The 19,259-nt window shown below is 55.4% G+C and overlaps 2 protein-coding genes across 3 annotated transcripts; both read right to left on the bottom strand.

The window, feature by feature from the left end:
* Positions 1-1,845: 1,845 nt before the first annotated feature.
* On the bottom strand, positions 1,846-12,674 carry NBL1 (NBL1, DAN family BMP antagonist). 2 transcript variants are annotated; one of them, XM_016128324.2, is made up of 5 exons: positions 12,504-12,673; positions 9,932-9,972; positions 4,723-4,917; positions 4,491-4,602; positions 1,846-3,370 (listed from the first exon to the last, which is right to left on the bottom strand). In XM_016128324.2, the coding sequence occupies exons 3-5, from the start codon at positions 4,896-4,898 to the stop codon at positions 3,107-3,109; spliced, it is 552 nt and encodes a 183-aa protein (XP_015983810.2). In that variant the 5' UTR covers positions 4,899-4,917; positions 9,932-9,972; positions 12,504-12,673; the 3' UTR covers positions 1,846-3,106. The 2 variants fall into 2 exon arrangements, with proteins under 2 accessions (XP_015983810.2, XP_015983811.2); XM_016128325.2 differs by lacking the exon at positions 9,932-9,972 and having other exon boundaries at positions 12,504-12,674.
* On the bottom strand, positions 7,518-9,656 carry LOC118600312. The gene is made up of 2 exons (XM_016128320.2): positions 8,511-9,656; positions 7,518-8,090 (listed from the first exon to the last, which is right to left on the bottom strand). Exons 1-2 carry the CDS (start codon positions 9,040-9,042, stop codon positions 7,954-7,956), a joined length of 669 nt encoding a protein of 222 aa, XP_015983806.2. The 5' UTR covers positions 9,043-9,656; the 3' UTR covers positions 7,518-7,953.
* Positions 12,675-19,259: the final 6,585 nt, after the last annotated feature.

The following is a 19,259-nucleotide window of genomic DNA, read 5'->3' as shown; positions in this document are numbered from 1 at the left end:
GACAGTGTTGTGTGTAAGTGTTAAACCCTTTTTAAGATTTTTCATCCCTTGTGGGTGTAGGGGTAATGGCAGAGAGAAGCTGCAGGGTTTTTTTTTCCCCCCTCCGGCTGCCTTTGTTCATTTTAAGGTTGGTGAAGAGAAAAACTGGCAGTCACTAATCCACCTCTCCCTCTACACTGCAAACTGGCCCAACTGATGATGCCTCTCCAGTCTCTCAAATCTGGCTCCTCCCACTCGCCGCTCCTACATCCAATCAGCAGCTCCTCTCCCACGGGGCCTCCCCTCCCAGACGCATTGCCCCGCCCAGCTCTGGCCTCCATCATCTCCTGCCCCGACCATTGCAGTTTCCAGCTAGTGTCCAGCCTCCCCTCCTCCACTCACGAGGGTTCTTTTAGTCTCGCTGAAACCCAGCTCTGCGCAGACATTTTGAGGGCTCTGACTGCAGAGAGAATGAAGTCTGAACTCTGGCTGTCTTTCCAGGCCTGCCACCATCCATCCGCGCCAACCCATATTCCTGTTTTCTTTCCAACCAGCTTTTATTAATTTCTTTATGTTTCTGTTAATTTATGCCCTGCCTTGTTCGTTCCATACATAGGATGGAGGAAGCCCCTGACCAAGACACATCCTGCCAAGACAGTGTTCGGTTTCAGTCCTCACCCTCTAGCCAGACACTTAATATAGCCAGGGCTTTTTCCTACAAGACTGAGGGGTCACTAAAGTCTGCAGGAGGTACACTTCCCTCCAACCCAATTCCATGTCAAGGGATGCAGGGCCACCATGAATGGTCATGCCAGTGCCACGGAGCAGAGCAGCCATGAAGAAAGGGCTCGGGCACGCTGAGAAAAAATCTCGTGCAGTACACAACTGGCGTCACTAGAGGGCACTAGATTAGAACCCTGGGGCCGCTGCTTTCTCGTCTGGCCGAACCATTCACTGCTAATGCACAAAGGCCCTGTTTTCTCATTAGCAAAATGAGGATTTCAAAGGATTAGAAATAACATATGTAAATTTATGGTGGTGACAGCAATGTGTGCAAGGAACCACCCACACCACCTGCCCTGCCTTGTCTGGATAGAGCATTTAGAACCCACGCTCAATCGCAGGGTAGGTAAAGTTATCAAACTCTAGGCTCACCGTGAGAGGGGCAAAAGGACTCCAGGGGCGTCAGGACCCCGCCAGCACATCCGAGGCAACGAACGACCGCAACTACTGAGGTTATACTGGGCGCAGAGCGATTAAGCCAGACTCCCTAATGTCCCGTTGGTGACCTTTCTTGACTGCAGGACCCCGAGCACATTATGTAACCCCTCAGCACCTCCGGCACCTCCTCTGCAGACGAGGGCAATGTCTGTATCACAGGGTGGTGGTGAGAATTAAGTGGGTTAATTTACGTAAAGTCCTTAGCACAGCACCTCACCCCGAGTCTGTTTAGAACGGCCGGTTTCGGCCATTTCCCCCTCTCCTGCGCCGGGCCAGGCTGGCATCCGCGGAAGGACCCACTCTGGGTCACTATGAGAGCAAACAGAGATGGCGTGAGGCAAGCTCAAGGGACCAAGAGTCAAAATCAGAAAAGCCCGGTTGGGGAGGCCCACCCAAGGTATGTGCAAGGCCATATACGTACCCAAGGAGAGAGGCAGGAGTGGGGGAGATGGGGAGACGGGGAGGGGGGGTGGGGGGGTGGAGCAGGGTGCACGTGGCAGGAAAGTGGTGAGCAGGTCAGCAGGACGCAGGGAGGGGGCTGCCCGGGGGCCGCACTGTGCAGCCTGGCCCCTCCCCTGAGGCCCTGCTGCTGGGCCCCTGCGGGAACGTGGGTCAGCAGAGCCAGCCAGTGAAGAAGACAACACAGCCATTGAACAAATTTATTCATGGGAAAACTCAGGATCTGTCAGGGAGACAACCTACTGGTTACAAGCTCCAGAAGCTCTTGTCAGAACAGCCGTGAGGGTTGGGGCACCCCCAGGCAGGGTGCTGGTGGGGCTGATACCCACCCTGGGGACAGATGAGCAGACACAGGCAGTTCCGGGTACTGATGAGGAGTTCGTCTTTGCCCACCTGCCCTGCCCTGCCCCATCCAGTCCCCCTACCCCCTCTAGGGTTAAAGTGCAGCTGGGAGGGGGGAGGCCCGTGGGATGGGTTCGCCAGAGGGCTGCAGTGACCGTGGCTGCCCACAGGAGCCCTCGCCCGGCCTCTTCCTTGTCTCTCGAGGCTCAGCCAGAGTCCATCCTACTGAGGACTCTTCTTGGGTTCTCTGAGTAAGGGAGACCTTTCCCCACCATTAGACATTTAGAGAGTTCCCCTGACAAGGTAAGGCTGGCTCCATCAGCCGAGGAGCCTAGAATATGGGGAGCAGTGGGAGGCACCAAGATCTCAGAGAGGGAGGGACGCTCTCCTGTGGCCATGGTCTGGGGGTCATTCCCACTCCCTGGCCCAGAAAGGCTCCTCCCTTGCCCTCTCCACCCCCTGGAAGCCAAGGGAGCCAGAGGCCCAAGAGCCTACCCCACCCCCCAGCTCCAGGGCCATGAGTCAGCAGGGTCCTGCCCAGGCCTGACTCCCAACCATGTAGAGAGGGCCACCTCAGTGCCACCGGGAGAAGCTGCCTGGGGTGGAAGTGAGAGGCCTTTGGGGAAGCCTGTGGGACTGAGCTCCCTGCTTCTGCTGGATGGTCTTCCTAGCCCGGACCCAGTACCCACTCTTAGCCCAGGGGCCCGCTCCACCGTCTGCACCCCAGGGGCCCTGCCCCACCGGAGGCTGCCAGAGCCTTAGCCTGGCTCCCGCCATCTTGAATGGCTTCACCCCCACCTCAGCAGCTTAGCCAACTTCCTCCCCCTCCTAAAGGCACATCTCCAGGAGGCAGAAAGGAAGAACCACGCCCCCCCCCCAAAAAAAGAACCCTGAAGACCTCTGCTTCCTCCCCTCACTCTTGAATATATTAAATTGTGCAGCTTGGCTCCAACCTCTCCCTTCAGATCTCCATGGCAACCGGGAAGCATTCCAAGTCCAAGTCTGAATCCAAGTCCATCCAGTGCCAAAGGGGGGCTTTAGCCTCTCCCCCCACTCTTCTCCCAGCATTCCACAGGGGACGAGAGGGGAGGAACAGACAGGGGACTCAGTCCTCAGCCCCCTCTTCCTCGGCATGGGGGACCCCAGGAGGCTCCTCAGGCTCAGGGGTCTGCCCGCCAGGGTGGGGGTGAGGATGGGGGTGGGGATGGGTGCCCGGCTGGGAGGCTGGCCCATCCTCGCCCTGCACATAGACACTCAGCCCCTCGTGACTAGGCTCCTTGCCGCATGCCTGGCAGCTGCAGTGCAGAATCTTCTCCACCAGCTTGTCCACTCTGGGCACCTCCTCGTGGCCAGGGCACTCCAAGGTTACCTGGGGGGGGGGGCGGGGGGAAGGAGAGAAGGGGAGAGATGTTTCCAAAGGCCTAGGGCAGGCAAGGTGGTCTCAAGGGTAATACAGCTTCATGGGACCCAGAATCCCAGAGGCCGCAGAAGCCTGAGTCCACCAGATCACTCTGCGGGCCCATGCCGGGGGAGAGGGAGTGAGTCCCCGCAGGGGCCACCTGCCTCGTCTCCTCATGCAGCCCTGCTACCCTCCTTTCCATGAGGGAAAAAGGCCAGCGTAGCCTGCCCCTGCCTTCGATTCCCCTTGATGCTCCCTACAGCACTTGGAGAAAAATCCTGAGACCACGCAGACCTTCGGGCTGCCCCTGGAGTCACCTCTCTGTCCCTGACTTGGCGCCATCCCCGCCAGCTGTGCTGACTGATCTTCCTGAGACTTTGCACATGCTGTTCCCTCTGCCTGGAAGGGCCTCACCTGACCCATCGCCTACCACCTGCCCAAACTCTGCCCAGTTTCCTTCTATCCAACGTCTGGGTCTGAGCTCAGACACGCCTCCCCCAAAACCCCCTCTGGAACCTCCAGCTCAGCTGCTGCTCGCCCTGCATGAGCCCCACTGACATCTTCCGCTCCTCGTTACCTTCCTTCCCCCCTCCCTTCCTTCCCTTGCCCTCTCTCCTTCCACCAAGCACCTACTCCATGCCAGCTCTGGGAATACAAGGACAGGCATGGCCCCTCAACAGAACTCACAGAGTCTCCTGGAGGAAACGGACTTGTCAAAATCACCCAAATGCAGATGGAAAACTGTGGATATGACAGATGCTCGAAGCAGAGGCGCACAGGGCTCAGGGAGGCAGGAAAGGGGCCCTGGGAAAATGAAGCCTGGGCTAAGAGCAGAAGGATGAGCAGATGTTAACCAGGTGAGGAGGAGGAGAAAGGTGTTCCAAGCTGAGAAACAAGCATGTGCAAAGGCCCTGTGACAGTAACGAGCAGAGCAGGTCTGAGAAACTGAAAGGAGGTGAGTTGATGTCAAGTGTCAAGTTAGCGAAGGCGGAGAGAAACGCAAAATGAAGCTAGAAAGACTGGTGAGCCAGACCGCGCTGGCCCTTGCGGGGCATGGCGGGCTGCGCGGAGGCCGGGCAGCAGTACTCACAATCTCCCACATGGACTGGGCTGGCATGCAGGAGTCACAGTGCACCAGGGACTCTGTCGACTGCGGGAAGGTGTTGGGAACACTGTAGCTGAAGCACTGTCCTAGACACGCCCTGTGGGAGGAGAGGTCGCCATGCCATCACTCCGGCAGGGGCAGGGGTGGGCAGCCCCGCCCTCTTCCTCCCTCTTGAGCCCCTGTCCTCACCCCCTCCACCCTCCCTTCTGGCTCCCACCTGTTCTGGATGGACTTGGCCTCACAGCCGCTGTGGCCCACAATCTGGGTGATGTTCTTGGCCTCGCACCAGGCACTCTTGTCCGGGAACAGAGCCAGCTTGTTGATGGGTGGTGGCGCGGCCAGCAGCATGGCGGGGAGGACAGCCCCCACCAGGACCCGAAGCATCATGCTCATGGCCTTTCGAGCCCTAGAACTGAGCACAGACTTCGGGTGAGGCCAGTTGGGCTCAGGAGGCCGGGCAGAGGGGGTCAGCGGCGTTACGAGCATTTGGCTCTTGATACCTGACCGACGGTTCAAACCCTGGACAAGTTATTTCTCCCATTCGAACTTCAAAACGAGCACTGCTAATAGTACGTGCATCAGATGGGTATCACAAAGCGGACATGAGGTGTCACGTGAGAAGCCCTCAGTGAGGCTAGCAGATAACACACCCGCGGTGGGTGTTAGCTACTTACAAAACTTACTAGGTAGCTTTGAGCAAGTGACTGTTTACCTCTGTGCCCCAGGTCTTCGTCTCAAAAACTGGGACGGTAATAGCGGGCGTGGCAGAGGACTGCTGTCAGTACCAACTGGACACTGTCAATCATCAGCTGCCTCCTCACTCTGATGCTGGGGTCCTCCAGGAAACCCAGAACATCGCCCGCAGAGTGCCTGCCCTCGGGGCGGGCCGTCCTGTCGCTATGAATTCTTGGGGCCCTGTGGCTGGCTGGGCCTCAGGCAAGAAAACTAGCCCCAAACTAGACTGTATTTCTTTTGTGGATGCCCCACCCGAGCCTTGAGCCCCGAGTGTACACGTATTCAGCATTATCCCCAGCTCCATCCTAACCCAGTCAAGCAGGGGACAAGCCAAGCCAAGCTCTTGACCCCCTCTGTAAATTGGCTAGGACGATACCAGAACTTGCCAGCAGATGGCACTACAGGGCAGGGTGTATGTCCCAAGGATCTGGGCACAGGGGACTCCTCACCCAATGTTCCCCAACTTCATATCTGTAGGTTTTGCCCCCTCTCCCACCTCAAAAATATGTGGAGAAGGGAGGATTTGGACAGATTCAGAAAGGAAAGAAATGCCTGCAAGGCAGTCCTCTGGGGAAAGGATGCTGAACGGGGAGGTGTCCACACATGCTGTGTGACCCTGGATACACAGGCCTCGGTGTCCCAACCTATGAGATGAGTGAGGTGCCCTGGGCCACTGGTTTCCAAGGCTGGTGGATCCTCAGAATCCCCTGGGGGACTTGTGGAGGGCAAGTTCTCAGGTGGCCGGGAGTCAGCACTTCTAACTAGCTTCCGGGATGGTTAATATGCAGCCAGGCTTGGGAGCCAGTCCAGCTCAGTCAGTCTGGGATTCTGTGTCTTGGGACAATCCCCAGAGGGGCCTTGGTGGGGCTGAATCAGGAGGAGGGGACATATAACTGTCCCGCTGGTCCCACAGACACCCAGCCCTAGAGTCCTGCTGGCTCCAGGCTGGACATCCCATTCAGAACCCTCAGCCCGCTTTCTGCTAAATGTGGCAGGTAGCTTGCAGTGTCTGGGGAGGGGAGGATGTTGGGGCATCGCGCCTGCTCTTGCAGTGGAAACCTAGGTGGCAGGTCAGCCGGGCTTCTGCAGAGGGCCCGGGCTGGCCTGCAGGGCTGTGACCACAGCACTCAGCTCCTGCCCCTTCTCCTGGCAGGAGGCAGAGATGTGTCCCATCTCACCGGATCCCAATGCCTGGGTGACCTTGCTCCACGCCAGCAGGGAAGGGTGGAGAGGGGAGAGCAGTAGGAGGTGAGTGTGGACTGTCTGCCCCCATCCAAGATGAGTTCGTCTCGGCCCAGGCTCTCACCCACACATTTCCGGTCTCACTCACAAGACGGACAGCAAAGCCTGTGTTTTCAGTACAACCACATCCTAACGAAACAGAATAGTCTTGTTCCTAACTGGCAACCTCACTAATTTTTCAACAGGCTTAGTATCCAGGAGGCTTCCTCATGCCTAAGGGTGCTCGTCTGTCCCTTGGGAATTAGCCTCTGAGTCAGGGTCTGACCATGGCTGACCAAAAGAGGCTCAGGGGCCACAGCCCCCTGAGCCTCAAATCCAAGGACCCTGGTCCTACATGTGACCCCATAGCGATTCCTCAGGAAGGTCAGGCAGGTGGAGTCAGGGAGGCAACCTGGACAGGGAGTGACTGTCAGGTTTCCTGAGGGTTTGGAATCAAAGCTGGGATTTTAACGAAAGCCTGGCGAGGAGCACTCAGGTCTGGGTTGGAGTTGGAGTTGGGAGAGGGTAGGACTGAGAATGTGGGCCAGGACCAGGATGAAGGTGAGCAGACACTGGGAAGGAGGTTCATAACAAGGTTTATGGGGAGATAACAGTGAGAGTTTTAGGGGAGTCGCCGACCCGGAGGATGGGGACTGGTTATTAGGGTCACACTGAGGAGAAATGAGGTAAACCGAGGCAGAAGGTCACCTCCCTTACCTTTCTCCTTTTCTAGTACACAGCTAAGAGTTAATCCTAAGGGCCTGCTGTGACCACAGAGGGGGCCCGGCCTCTTCCCAAGCCCTGGCCAGGACCTCAGAGGAGGGGCTGGGGCCACACTCAGCTCCCCAGGCCAGCAGCCCTGAGATCCAGCGGACTGCCCACAAGCATGGCCCCTGGAGTCTCCAACGTTCGAGTCCCAGCCCTCCCACCTAGGAGCTGTGTGACTTCCAGAAACGATGCTCACCTCTGCACCTACTTACCTCAACCCTAAAGTGGGGAGCACAGCACTGTCCTTGGAGAACAACTGGGAGGATGCCATGAAAGCATCAACAGCCAGCAGGCACCCCACTCAGGCCAGTTCTCTTACCCTGAGGGATCACGGGAAAGGCTGGGCAGGCGGCAGAGCCACAGCTGGCAGGGAGGTGGAGACGAAGCCAGGCCACAAACACCTGCCATCAGGACACGACCACCTCCTCCAGCCCTAGAACCCGGGCTGCCCCTCAGCCATGCACTCGGGTGGGCTCTTTGCTAGTGAGTTTTATTTTTTGTTGGTTTATCTTTTTTTTTTTTTTTGAGCAACTCAATGTTTTTTATACAGCAGTCAGATCTTCCTGAGACTTGAGAGCCAAACCCACAGATTCTCATGCCTTCCTCCTGCCCTGAAAATCACATAGCAAGTCATGGGACACCCACAATACCAGGGCAGGAAGGGGGCTCCCCAGGTCGATCCCTCTTGCTTTGCAAAGGGGTTGCCCCAAGGCCCCCCAGAGAGTCAGGCCAAGCAATGCCCTTCCCCTGAGGTGTGTGGTTTCATTTTCTGAGCATCTTCTAGGACGGCAGGGAAGAAGGCGAGGGCGTGGGCAGGGTAGCTGAAGTCCTCCACCCTGTGCCCACTGGGGAGCTCAGAGCCTAGGGAGAGAGGGGAGGGAGGGGGGTTAAGAGGAAGTTGTTTAGAGTAGGGGCAGAGATAGCTGTGGGGGAGCAAGGAGTGGACAGTCTTAACTCTGGATTTAATGCAGGATCACAATTAGTTACGAAGGTGGGGAGGGGAAGGGAGCTCCTGGTTGAGGGAACGGCATGAGTGGAGGCCAAGGGGGTGTGATGAGCCACGTGGCCCCGCACAGCCTTTCCCTGCCTCACTGGTAGGAGCTGGTTCTAACCTTGCACTGGGCACTGTTCTACGCACTTTCACACAGACTCCTCTATTCAATCCTTACAACTGTGCCGCACTTGTAAGGGCTGAATAAGTGAATATAGGGAAAGAACCATTAAACCCAGTAAGCAGTACACAGAACAGAGATTTGAACGGGGTGACCACCAGCTAGCTACCTTTGCAGATGAAAGGGTTCTCAGAGGAGGAATCAGGACGCGGAGGGAGAGATGGCCGGTCTAGGAATCCGGACAATGGTGTGGAGTGGCCCGAGGCCTGGGGCTCCCTGTCCCTGCTCGGGGGCCCCAGCAGCTGTGTCCCTTGTCCTGTTAACCCTCCGGTGTTCAGCTCCAGTCTGGCTGGAAGCCTGGGAGCCCCACGAACAGGGTTCAAACCCCACTTCCAACTCTGCTGCAGACCGGGGTGTGGCCCCAGCTCCCCGGAGCCTTGGTGGGATGAGGCTGCCCTTCCTCCGAGTGGAGGCATGGCGTCGTGGCTTCGGCGAGCATGGCAGCCCTGGGTGGGGGTCTTCTTACCACCCCAGTGTCCTCGCCCAGAACCAAGCTCTCCGGACCCTCGGAGCCCTTGTGGGTACACCCGATGCTTCCGGAGGCTGTTAATGACACAGAGTGAGTTCCCCGGGGGACACTGGCTGACCCACTCCGACACGGTGGAGCCTGGGGCGCAGATCAAGAAAGGGGCCACCGGCATCTCCCACACCAGGAAGAGGGCGGCGAATGAAAACAGGACACCTGCCTTGGCAGCTTCTCCACCGGAAGCGCCAGGGAGTGGGGGGGCAAGAATGCAGGCTTCGGGGCGGGCCTCTGGGGTCCTGTCTGTCTCCACACCGACAAGAACCTAGCATCTTCCTGTACGATGCTTGCCAAAAACTCAGAGGCCTGGTCCCAGCCCCGGACAGGGCTAGGCTGCAGCCCGGGCATCTGTACAGGCTCCCACGTGCTACTGAGGCCCAGCCACGTGAAGAACTACAGCCCGACTCCCCGGGAAAGGGTCCCCCCATAACAGCCCCGCTGACGGAGGCCACTCACCCCACCGCCTGAATCCTGATGCCTGAAATCAAGTCTTAAATTTACAGGAGAGGCCTGGCTGGATTTCAAGAGACCCGCAGCCCCCCTCCCCACCAGCCCCGGCCCCACCCACTGTGAACCCCTTTGTAGAGCAAAGACTCAATTTTGTATAACAAGTGAACAATCCGCTCCCCATTTCCTCTTTGGGGTAAATCTGAATATTCAGGGTCACTCAGTGCCCAGCACCATGGGGATTATCTTGGTAGGATGCACCCGCTCACCCCCACCCTCCTCTTCCTCTTCCTCCTGCTCCTGCTCCTTCTCCCCTCCTCCTCCTCCTCCTCCTCCTCCTCCTCCTCCTCTCTCTCTCTCACACTCTCTCTCTCACACACACACACACACACGCACACATGCGCACACATGCACACACACACACGCACACACACAGCAGGCCTGGGTCTCCTCCATTCTCCAGAACTGTGACAGACCCGGTTCCCATCCTAGCTCAGCCACTGTAACCTTCTCTGCCTCGCTCTCCTCACGTGCAAAGTAGGGGTAGCAATAATACCCACCTCACAGGGCAGCTGTGCACAGAAAACTCTGACGAGGGCGCCTGTCATGGGAGAAGTGCTCAGTCAATGTCACCATTAGTGCCAGCCTGCAGTCACCCTGGGCCGCTCATCCTCCCTGAACTGTGCCCACGCCCCTCTGCCTCCACACGACCTCCTGCATCCTCCTCCCACCCCCACTGGACTCTATGTGCCCCCAAGAATATCCAAACCCAAGGTTGCACCTGCCCCAATGAAAGTGGACTGAGGGGAAACCCGAGCAAATGAGATGACTGATGGCTGGGAAAGGGTTTCATAACCCTTTCATACGCCCGCTTGCCAGGGCGGGAGCCGAGAGTTAGATCCCACTCAGACTCTGATTCTTGGGCCACTGACTAAAAGGGACGACGGGGTCCAGGAGAGACCAATCCCTTCTAGAATCCACCTTCGAGAAAACAGGCAGGGAGGGAGGGCCCGGCTGCCAGGCCGAGGCTGTGCAAGCGGCTGGGTGCAGAGGGTGTGGCGTTTGTGGCCCTGGGCTCGGGATCAGCAAGGGTGGGGTGATCACTGCAGGTCTGGGACTGAGTGCAGGGACTTCCTTGAATGGTGCAACTGAAAAGGGGGCCTGGCAGCGTTAGCCACCCCCCCCCCCCCGGCCCTGGTCAGCTGCGCGGGGTTTCCCAAGCCCACTTTGGAGTCTGAGGGCGAGTTCAGGGCCCAAGGTCACCCACTGGCTCACTGTGGCCTGGAGGGCGGCAGGATCGGCCACTGGTTTCACCTCCCCAAGTCTCACGTCGGTAAAATGGGGACAGCAGCCTGGAAAAGTCCATTTTAGCAGATTCCCTCAAAGGGAACCCGGCTCCTGCGTGCTGCTTACCACCACTGGGATTCCGTGACCCCAGTCTGGCCGCAGGGTGGCCTCCTTCCTCCGTCAGCCTGGCAGAGCATGAACCAACTGTCCAGGGGGCGGACATGCAGAGCCCAGCCCAAGCCCCAAAGGCCTGCCCACCTCTGCCAGGCGGCTCCCCCTTCCTGGCTACAACCCCCGCACGGAGACCACGGCCCTCCTGCCTGCAGACCCAAAGCGATCTCCAAAACAAATCTATGCTAATGAGCCGCTGCAAGACGGGCCCACACTTCTGCTGAGCACAAGCACCCCTGCAGACCTCACAGCATCCCGCAGGTTCCCCAGCCTCTGACCCTTGGGGTTGGGGGTGAAGGGGCTAAACTCAGTCTGAGATTTCACTTTAAAAGAATGAGGACATACCGGTGGCAAATGTAGAGCGCCTACACCCCCACCCACCCCTCCAGCTCGCAGGCCCAGGAGAAAAGAAGTCCAGACTGCGGCGGTGGGGGGCGAGGGGTGGGGTTCAGCAAGGAAATGCTCCAGGGTCACCTTTTCTTTGGCCTCGACTCTAAAGACAAACCACACCCAAGCAGCCCCGGCATCTGGGGTAGATCCAAGAGCCGGTGGTTTGACAGTAACAAAGGACGAGGGGCTTGTTGACAAATTGCTTCCTCACCGCCACCCCCCACCGGCGCCCAGCCTTTGGCCTCCGGCCCTGACCTCTGTTTTCCTGGGTTTCCCTTAGTTACAGGTTGGTGTCCTCCAGCTGGGCCAGGGCCTCAGAAAGCCTGAAAATGTGCCCTTTTCCCTTGTTGCCCGCCAACCCCCTGGCCACGCCAAAGCAGGCAGCTGCCCCTTTACTGCTGCTTGTAAAACATCAGAATCGCCCCGCCCAGGGAGCAGGCGGGCAGGTGGCCGGCAGCAGGGCCCCGTTGTCCAGGCCGCCAAGCGGGGGTGGAACTCTGAAGAAAACTGAGCCCCTAGAAAGGCTGGCTTCCCCTGCCCCAGGCTCGGTTCCAGGGGGATGACCCCGGCCAGGCCTGGGGGGCAGGCAGAAGGTAGGGGGAGGGTTTCGCTTCTCTTACCGGGTCTAGGAAACTATTCCGACTACGCCGACACTGGGGGACTATCTGAACTTGAGACTAGGGGATCAGGGAGCTGCGCAGACACAGAGAGAGAGAGAGAGAGACCCCGCAGGGGGGCAGAACCAGGCAAACTCAAAGCGGAGAGGCAGAAAGAAAGGGGCACAACTGGAGGAAGAAAGGGACGGAAGCGGAGATGGAGATAGACAAATGGGGAGAGAGAGAGAGAGAAACAAAAAGGAGGCAGCCACGGAGCGGAGAGGCGCGCGGCGCGGCGAGGCCCGGGCACAGCCGGAGGACGCGCGAGCACGGCGGCCGAGCTCCGGGCGCTGCCCCCGCGCCCCGACCCGCCCTCGACCCGCCGGCTTTGGCTCGGCCACGCATCTCCTTCGCGTGCTCTGCTGGCCGCGGAAACTCCTACCAAGAAATGGAAACCGCGGGCGAGTCTGGGAACCGCTCAGGGCGCAACGGTGCCCCCTGGCCACCCCGTGCCGCGCCCACATCCCCAGCCCCAGCGCCCGGAGGGGCTCGGCGGCGGCGTCTCAGCCCCATTCCCCGGGCAGCTGGACGGGCCGGGATGAAGCTCACAGCCGGGGGCGCGGCGCTGCCCCTGTGGCCGAAGCCTCTGGAAGCTGGGCGCCCGCGTGCCGGCCCGGGCAGGACTTACCGCGCAGCGGGGAGGGTGGCGCACCCGCTGGTTCCTGCGGAGCTGTCTGCGGGCCGCGGGGATGGCAGGCCCGGGGGCCCCGGGACGCTCGGGAAGGCGGCCGGCAGGGCTGACGGCGGCCCCGCGAGGCTCGGCTGGGCTGCGCGGCGCGCCGTCTGCGGCCCGGGGCAGGCGCGCGGTGCGGGGGAGCGGCGAGCGAGCGGCTCCGACGTCAGGGGTGTCTCCGCTCCAAATAGGGAGCGAGGGCGGGGGCAGCGGAGGGAGGGACGCGAACAAGAAAGAGCGGGCGGGCGCGCAAGGCCGCTCCCTCCGGGCGCGCAGGAGGGGGCGCCTCGGCCGCCCGGGGCCCCGGCCCCTCCTCCCCGCCCTCCCGCGAGCCCCGGGCCGGCCTTCGGCGCGGACCCCACGGCGTGGCGGGGCTGCCGGGGCTGCCCGGCTGGCGCCCCAGGGCCAGAGCAGAGCGCCGGGTGCCTCCGCTCGTACGAAAGCGCCCTCCGCCGGGTTTCTCTGGCTCCGACTTCTCTCCGCCTAACTTTTCCGGAGACGGGGCTGCCAGGCCGTGCCAGGCCTCGGGGTGGCAAAGATGGAGGTGTTCCTTTAGGTGGGCAACAGGCGCCGCAGTCTCGCCCCTAGGGTGTGGCGCGCCAGTCTACCGAGTTCCGACACCAGGAGATTACACCAGGAGATTGCGTTCAGTGCAGGGCGCCCAGCCCGACGGCTCCCAGGCATGCGACCCGGGTCCGGCCGTGCTCTTAGTGCCCTGGTGTCATTCGCCCTCCGCACAGCCTCCCCTCACCCCGGGAACTTGGCTGAAGCCTCCAGAGAAGGGTAGGGGAGGCCCAGGAAGGACTATTCGGAAGGAGAATGCCAGGAAATGGACTCACTTCTCTGGCTCCTGGGAAGAGCAGAGCGCCAGGCCAGCACCCAGCCTCACCTAGGGTGAGAGGCACCCTACTAATCCCAGCTCTTGGGCAGCTGGGTGGCTTGCAGTCAGGCCCTCTCTGTTCTGTATGCCCAGTGGAGTGACAAGATAGCTTTGCTCCTGGAGAGTGGTTGCCCAGGATTCAATGCCGGGACTTGGAGATGTGCCCTTTTATCCTAGTTGTCCTTGTCCAGCCTGACTGGAAACTCCCGGACTGTCGCAGCCTTGCTCACCTGTCAGGAAGTTGCTGAGCATCCGGCTTCTCCTGGCCCGCTGGTGACCGTGATGTACTGGGCCTCCAAGCCCAGCATGCATCTCCATGCCTTCTAGCATTTGCTTATGCTGTTCCTTCTGCCTAGGGGTCCCTTCTCCTTTCATTTCCTGGCAAAGGCTATCTTCAAGCACCAAATTGGAAAAGCCTTCCCAAGGCCTTCAGGTGGCATTAACTTCCTCTTCTGGGGTGACCAAGGACCAGGAGATACATACCTCTGTTAATGCTACTTCTCCTCTAAACTAGTTGAGTAGACCTCTTTCTTCCACTAGACCATGTGCTCCTTTGGGCAGGGATCACAGAAGGTCACAGGGTTTCAGCTGTCCCTACCGCTTAAGGTGGAGCCAGACAAGGTATACAATGTATCTGACTGAAGGAAGAAGCATCCCCCATAGGTAAGTGCTTCCACGAGCATAACTATGATCATCATAATAGCCTTGTCCCGTACTTGGCACTTTCCACCCACACGCTAAATCTATGAGATAAACAGTATTGTTATCCCCGTTTTATAAGTGAAAAAGAGAGAGAGAGAGAGAGAGATCTAGAGAGAGGTTAAGTAACTAGCCTAAAGTCACACAGTAAGAGGTGATGCTAGCTACTGTCTGTTGGATGATCACATTCCAGAAAGCCAGCATCATACATAACAGGGGCTCAGGAAATATTTACCGTTTTGCTTACGACCACCATTCTCAGTGTGGATCCTGGGTAGGATGGGGAGTGGATGTCTACATTCTGTAAAAACCCACTCCAGCACGACAGGAAGCTAACTGCATAGCCTAATGAGCTTGTCAGATCTCACAGAGCCAGGAGTAGAAGCCCTTGACAGTTCAGCCATCGCTCTCCCAAACACAGGGAGGTTCTAGAGCAATCCCAACTGCCTAATCAAGGATATAGGCTTGGGGTTGAGTCACACCTGTCTGGGGAAGACGGATAATTACAGGAGGGCCACGGTGTGGGCAGGGGTCTAGAAGGTGCCTTGTTAATAGTATCAACAGCTGCCATTACGTCCAGGCGTAGTGCTAAGCACTATCAAATCTTTCCCACAGTCCTCTCATTATTCCCATTTTACAGGTGAGAGAAGTCAAGGCATCAAAAAGTGTGGTTCGCTGCCCAAGATCACGTGGCTAGTGACTGACAAAGTCTAGACTTGAACCCCGTCAACTCCCAAGCCTGCCCACCACACCCTCCTGGCTGCCTCAGAGCCCCTCCCCGTGCAGGATGCTACACCACTGGGACCCAGGGCGGTGGAGCCCCAGCAGGAAAGGCAAAACCTGTCACATTACAGTGGAGTCTCCGAGCTCATGGAGATGCACCTGGTTGGCAGCGGTACACCAGTTGCCCCGACAGGCCTGGCTGGCACAGGGCATGGGCCTGGAGCCAGAGCCTGCTGGCCCTGGGCCAGCCTCTTGGGGCCAAGGTAATGTGGGGCCCAGAGCTGGGGTAGAGGGCTGAGAGCCTCCCTCCCCAGCTCATTAGCAAACATCTGGGCTCAGGAAAATGACCGACCTGGAATGTGACTGGGCTGTGGGGAGCTGCTCCCTCCCGCTCCCTCCCAGAGGCAGGGGAATGCGAGCTCCCTCCCGCAGGGCACGGGCTCAGGCCAGCTGTTTCCTCTAATCCCGTCAGCCCAGCCTCGACAGGGGTCCAAACCTCTGCTCTCTCCTGGAGAAAGAGTGAAAACAAGCAAAACGCCTTCCTTCCCTCCCCGGTCTGCCCCACTGAATCAGAGGGTTGGTACGGGGGGCCCAGAACCACAGCCCCTACCTCTTCTGCAAGGTGAAGACCAAGGGTGTCCACACGTCCAAATTTGGAGCTGGGAGGAGCTGGGAGGAGCCATTAGAGCTCATCAAAGTTCTGGAGTCTTCCTGCTTAGGTTTGAATCCTTGCTCCATAACCCACTGACTTTGGGACTCTGTGCAAGTTATTTCATGTCTGAGCCTCGGTTTCCTCTTCTGTAAAACACAGCTGGCATGGTGTCTATATAACTCTACAGGGTTGTTGCCAGGAGTCATTCATTTACTTAACAAATATTGATCATGCCTACTATGTGCCAGACGGGCACAAAGGTGTCAGGGACACAACAATGGACTCGACCCATAAGGTCCCAGCCCTCAAGAAGCTTAAGTTCTGCAACAGGTAGGCAGAGAGTGTACAAGCAAGCAGACAAATGGGTTTCTCGTAATCAAAGTGTTATGAGCTAAGTGAGCCAGTGGTTGATGTGCTGGGAGAAGCCTCCAAAGAGGTGAAGATTAAGGTAAGATGATGAGAGAGGGCCAGAATCCAAGGAGATAAATGGATGCAAAGTGCTTGGCACAGTGCCTGGAAAATAGCACATGTTCCAGAAAATGAAAGCTATTTTAGGGAGGTTTGTGGATAGCAGAGGAAAGGAGGTTGAGTCAGAGTCCCGGGACCAAGCTCGGGCTCTAGCACAAAGCTTTCTCACCTTACTCAAATAGTGTACTTCCTGAGCCTCGGTTGCTTCATCTGTGAAATAGGAATTTTAATAGCACCCAACTGCAGGCTTACTCCAAGAATTCACTGAGATGTGCACAGAGCCTGGCTGCTAGACTCTCAGGAGGTGGTAGCTACTATTGCTGCATTATCCTTTCCCATGGTGGAAAAGGATTTGCCTAGATTCACTCAACAAGTAGGCAGCAGAATCAGATATTCTATCTTACTCCACGGGGAGGGTAGAGAGCACACAGTAGGAGGTAGAGATAGGAGCTGGCTGGTGGAGAGAGCTTTGAAATCCAAGCTAAATAATTTGGACCTATAATCTGTACATATTGGGAAGCCACTGAAAATTTCTGAACAGAAAACAATGCCCCTAAAACAAGTGTTAAGACTGATAGGCGGGCAGAGGCTGAAGGCTGGCAGGCCATTGGAAGACTTGTAGAGATTCTGGTAATATGGAAACAGTCCTCCAAGGTTCCCCTTCCTCCACTGAACTAGGACTTTACAGGTCACAGGTCCAGGCCAAAAAAAAAAAAAAAGTGTTATGGCTGCTTTCTGGGGCCCAGGAGAAGAGTCAAGAGGCCTTAATAGATGTGGCTACTGATTGACATGTTCTGTGCCTTGCCTTCTGGGGCTCTATATCCTGGTCTTCAAGAAGTGTATCTCCGTGGATAAAGGAAAGACCTATAATTACATTTTTACTCCTTGACAGGAGAATTTTTCCTGGTAAAACAAGAAGAACTTGGATTTTATCCACGAAGTCCACCATAGAGAGAAGAGGAAGTCTGAAACAGTGTAGGTCTTTATTTCTGTGATACAAAAGAGTCTATCACATGGTACCACAATTGATATACTTCCAGTTTAGATGGGGAATTGTTCTTTTGATCATAATTTGTTGCGCAATTGCTTATATCATCATCTTATTTAGATATAATCTATTTCCCTGTTCTCCTCAATAAGTGTCTGACCTCACATCTGTACTGTGAGGCAGGAAGGGATCACTACAGCCGCCTCACAATGAGGCCCAGAGAGATCAAGTGACTTTTGCATGATTACACAGAGATCCAGGGAAGCAATGCAGTAGAGAACAGTGGATGCTGTATAGTGAGAATGTGGGGAAGCCTTTCTTTAGATTGAAAGTCACTGACCCATAGAAATGATCAGTCTAGGCCACCCACTTAAACAGGAAGTTAATTTAGGAGTTTTAAAAAAAATAGAAACCATTAAACGACCTCACTGGAAAATAGTAAGGATGAAACTAGGCTATAAATATTAGAATAAAAATGTACTCTGGGTCTTGATCAGAGATAGAGGCAGCAGAAGAGACAGAAGGCAAAGAATGAAACTGTAAGACACATGCAGCCAAAGACTAAGCAAGACCGGAGAGCGCACAAGCACAGTGACCACCTGGCAAAGCCCACAGAACATTCCCATTCATCAACACACACAGGGGCCAAGATCTCATTTATAAATGTTCTCTTTAGAAGTTAAATTCCTAGAGCCAGGTTTCTCATTGTTAGATGAGGAACTTATGGGAGGGGAGGCGGGGGGTAAAGGCCGGACTAACCCTCGGTTTTGGACCTAAGGTGTCGGTACAAATTTGAAGTCACACTCACATACGCTGACACACACCCATACACACACACCCATTTCCTAGCTCTTCCTGCTGAGAGGCCTAGAAGCAATGAGCCCACTTCCAGATCTTGGTTTCTAACTACCTGCCACTCTCCACTGAAAGAACTAGCTCCTTGGAGAAATGGCTGAGTCCAGGGCTGGAGTAAAGCAGATGCCCAAGGCTTAAAGAATAGAGTGGATATGTCAAAATGATACTGACACCAGCTAGAAAGAGCACCTATTAAAAAAATCTGGACAATCTTGAGTAATAAATACCGACAGTAATGGCTTATAATCAATTTAACAAAATGAAAATCCATGAGTCCATAACAATATCAATAAATGAACAAACAAATGGGAGAGAAGGACAAGTCCTTCCTCACAGAATGTCAAGTAATAAGGAATAATGAATTTAGAAAATCATCAATGGACGCTAAAGCTCATGATGCTTCGATAAGGAATAGGACATTTACAGTCTCAAAAATGTCTCCCCACAATTTTCCTTATTAGTTACAAAGAGAAAAATTATAAATTTACAGTGGAGAAACCAGGCAAGCACCACTCTAACCAAGTGACTAAGGTTCTCATCACTAACATTGAGACAAACGGACATCATGATACACCGAAAAGGGCACATCGACATCTCTGCCCAAACTGCAGAACCTGAACCCAGTCGTGAGGAAACCTCACATAAACTCAAACTGAGACACATGCTACAAAATCACTGGCTCGTACTCTTCAAAAATGTCAAGATCAAGGCAGAAGTCTGACGAACTGTTCTGGATTACAGAAAGAGACTCAACAAGTAAATATGATGCATGATCCTGGACTGGAGGAAATAGCCAGACCATATAGTATTTCGACAATTTACAAAATTTGAATATGTACTGTGGATAATACCATTGTATTAATTTCCTGACTCTGATAATGGCACTGTGGTTATATAATGTTCTTATTCCTAGAAAATGTACACTAAAGTATTTAGGACTAAATGGGCATGATGACTCCAATTTACTCTCAAATGGCTCGAAAATACTATACACATACACAGAAAGATAAATTAAAAATATGTGAACAATTGGTAAACATGGATAAAGGTTACAAAAGAGTTCCTTGTATTATTTCCACAACTTTTGTGTAAAATTTTATCAAAAACAAGTTACAAAAAAATTTAACCCCTTAAAAGTAAAGTATAAAGGTAGTAAATATTACCTTTACACTGTACATTATAAAAAGGGTTTTCATTTTCTACCTAATGATGGGTGCATTTTACTGTTTGTAAACCATGTTTCAAAAAAAAACTAATAGAAAAGTGTGTATGGTTTTCAAGATGCATAGGTCAATAAAATGATGCTTTACTACATTTACAAAGATTTGGCAAAATTCATCAGTAACATTGACCTGAAGCTCTGGTTGACAACTATGTTTCTGATTAATAAACATAGAAATTATTATTTTTTAACAAATACAGCTGACTTAAAATTGGATCAACTTG

This window comes from Rousettus aegyptiacus, unplaced genomic scaffold, assembly GCF_014176215.1.
Source record: "Rousettus aegyptiacus isolate mRouAeg1 unplaced genomic scaffold, mRouAeg1.p scaffold_m13_p_1, whole genome shotgun sequence".
Classification (NCBI taxonomy): Eukaryota; Metazoa; Chordata; class Mammalia; order Chiroptera; family Pteropodidae; genus Rousettus; species Rousettus aegyptiacus.
This window is presented reverse-complemented; position numbering and strand designations above follow the sequence as displayed.

Coding starts and splice junctions, on each gene's coding strand:
- NBL1 (XM_016128325.2), bottom strand. CDS start 4,898: ATGAGCATGATGCTTCGGGTCCTGGTGGGGGCTGTCCTCCCCGCCATG. Junction 4,603..4,722: donor GCCAAGTCCATCCAGAACAG/GTGGGAGCCAGA, acceptor CTCCTCCCACAG/GGCGTGTCTAGGACAGTGCT. Junction 3,371..4,490: donor CCCAGTCCATGTGGGAGATT/GTGAGTACTGCT, acceptor CCCCCCCCCCAG/GTAACCTTGGAGTGCCCTGG.
- LOC118600312 (XM_016128320.2), bottom strand. CDS start 9,042: ATGCCGGTGGCCCCTTTCTTGATCTGCGCCCCAGGCTCCACCGTGTCG. Junction 8,091..8,510: donor GAACCCTTTCATCTGCAAAG/GTAGCTAGCTGG, acceptor CTCTCTCCCTAG/GCTCTGAGCTCCCCAGTGGG.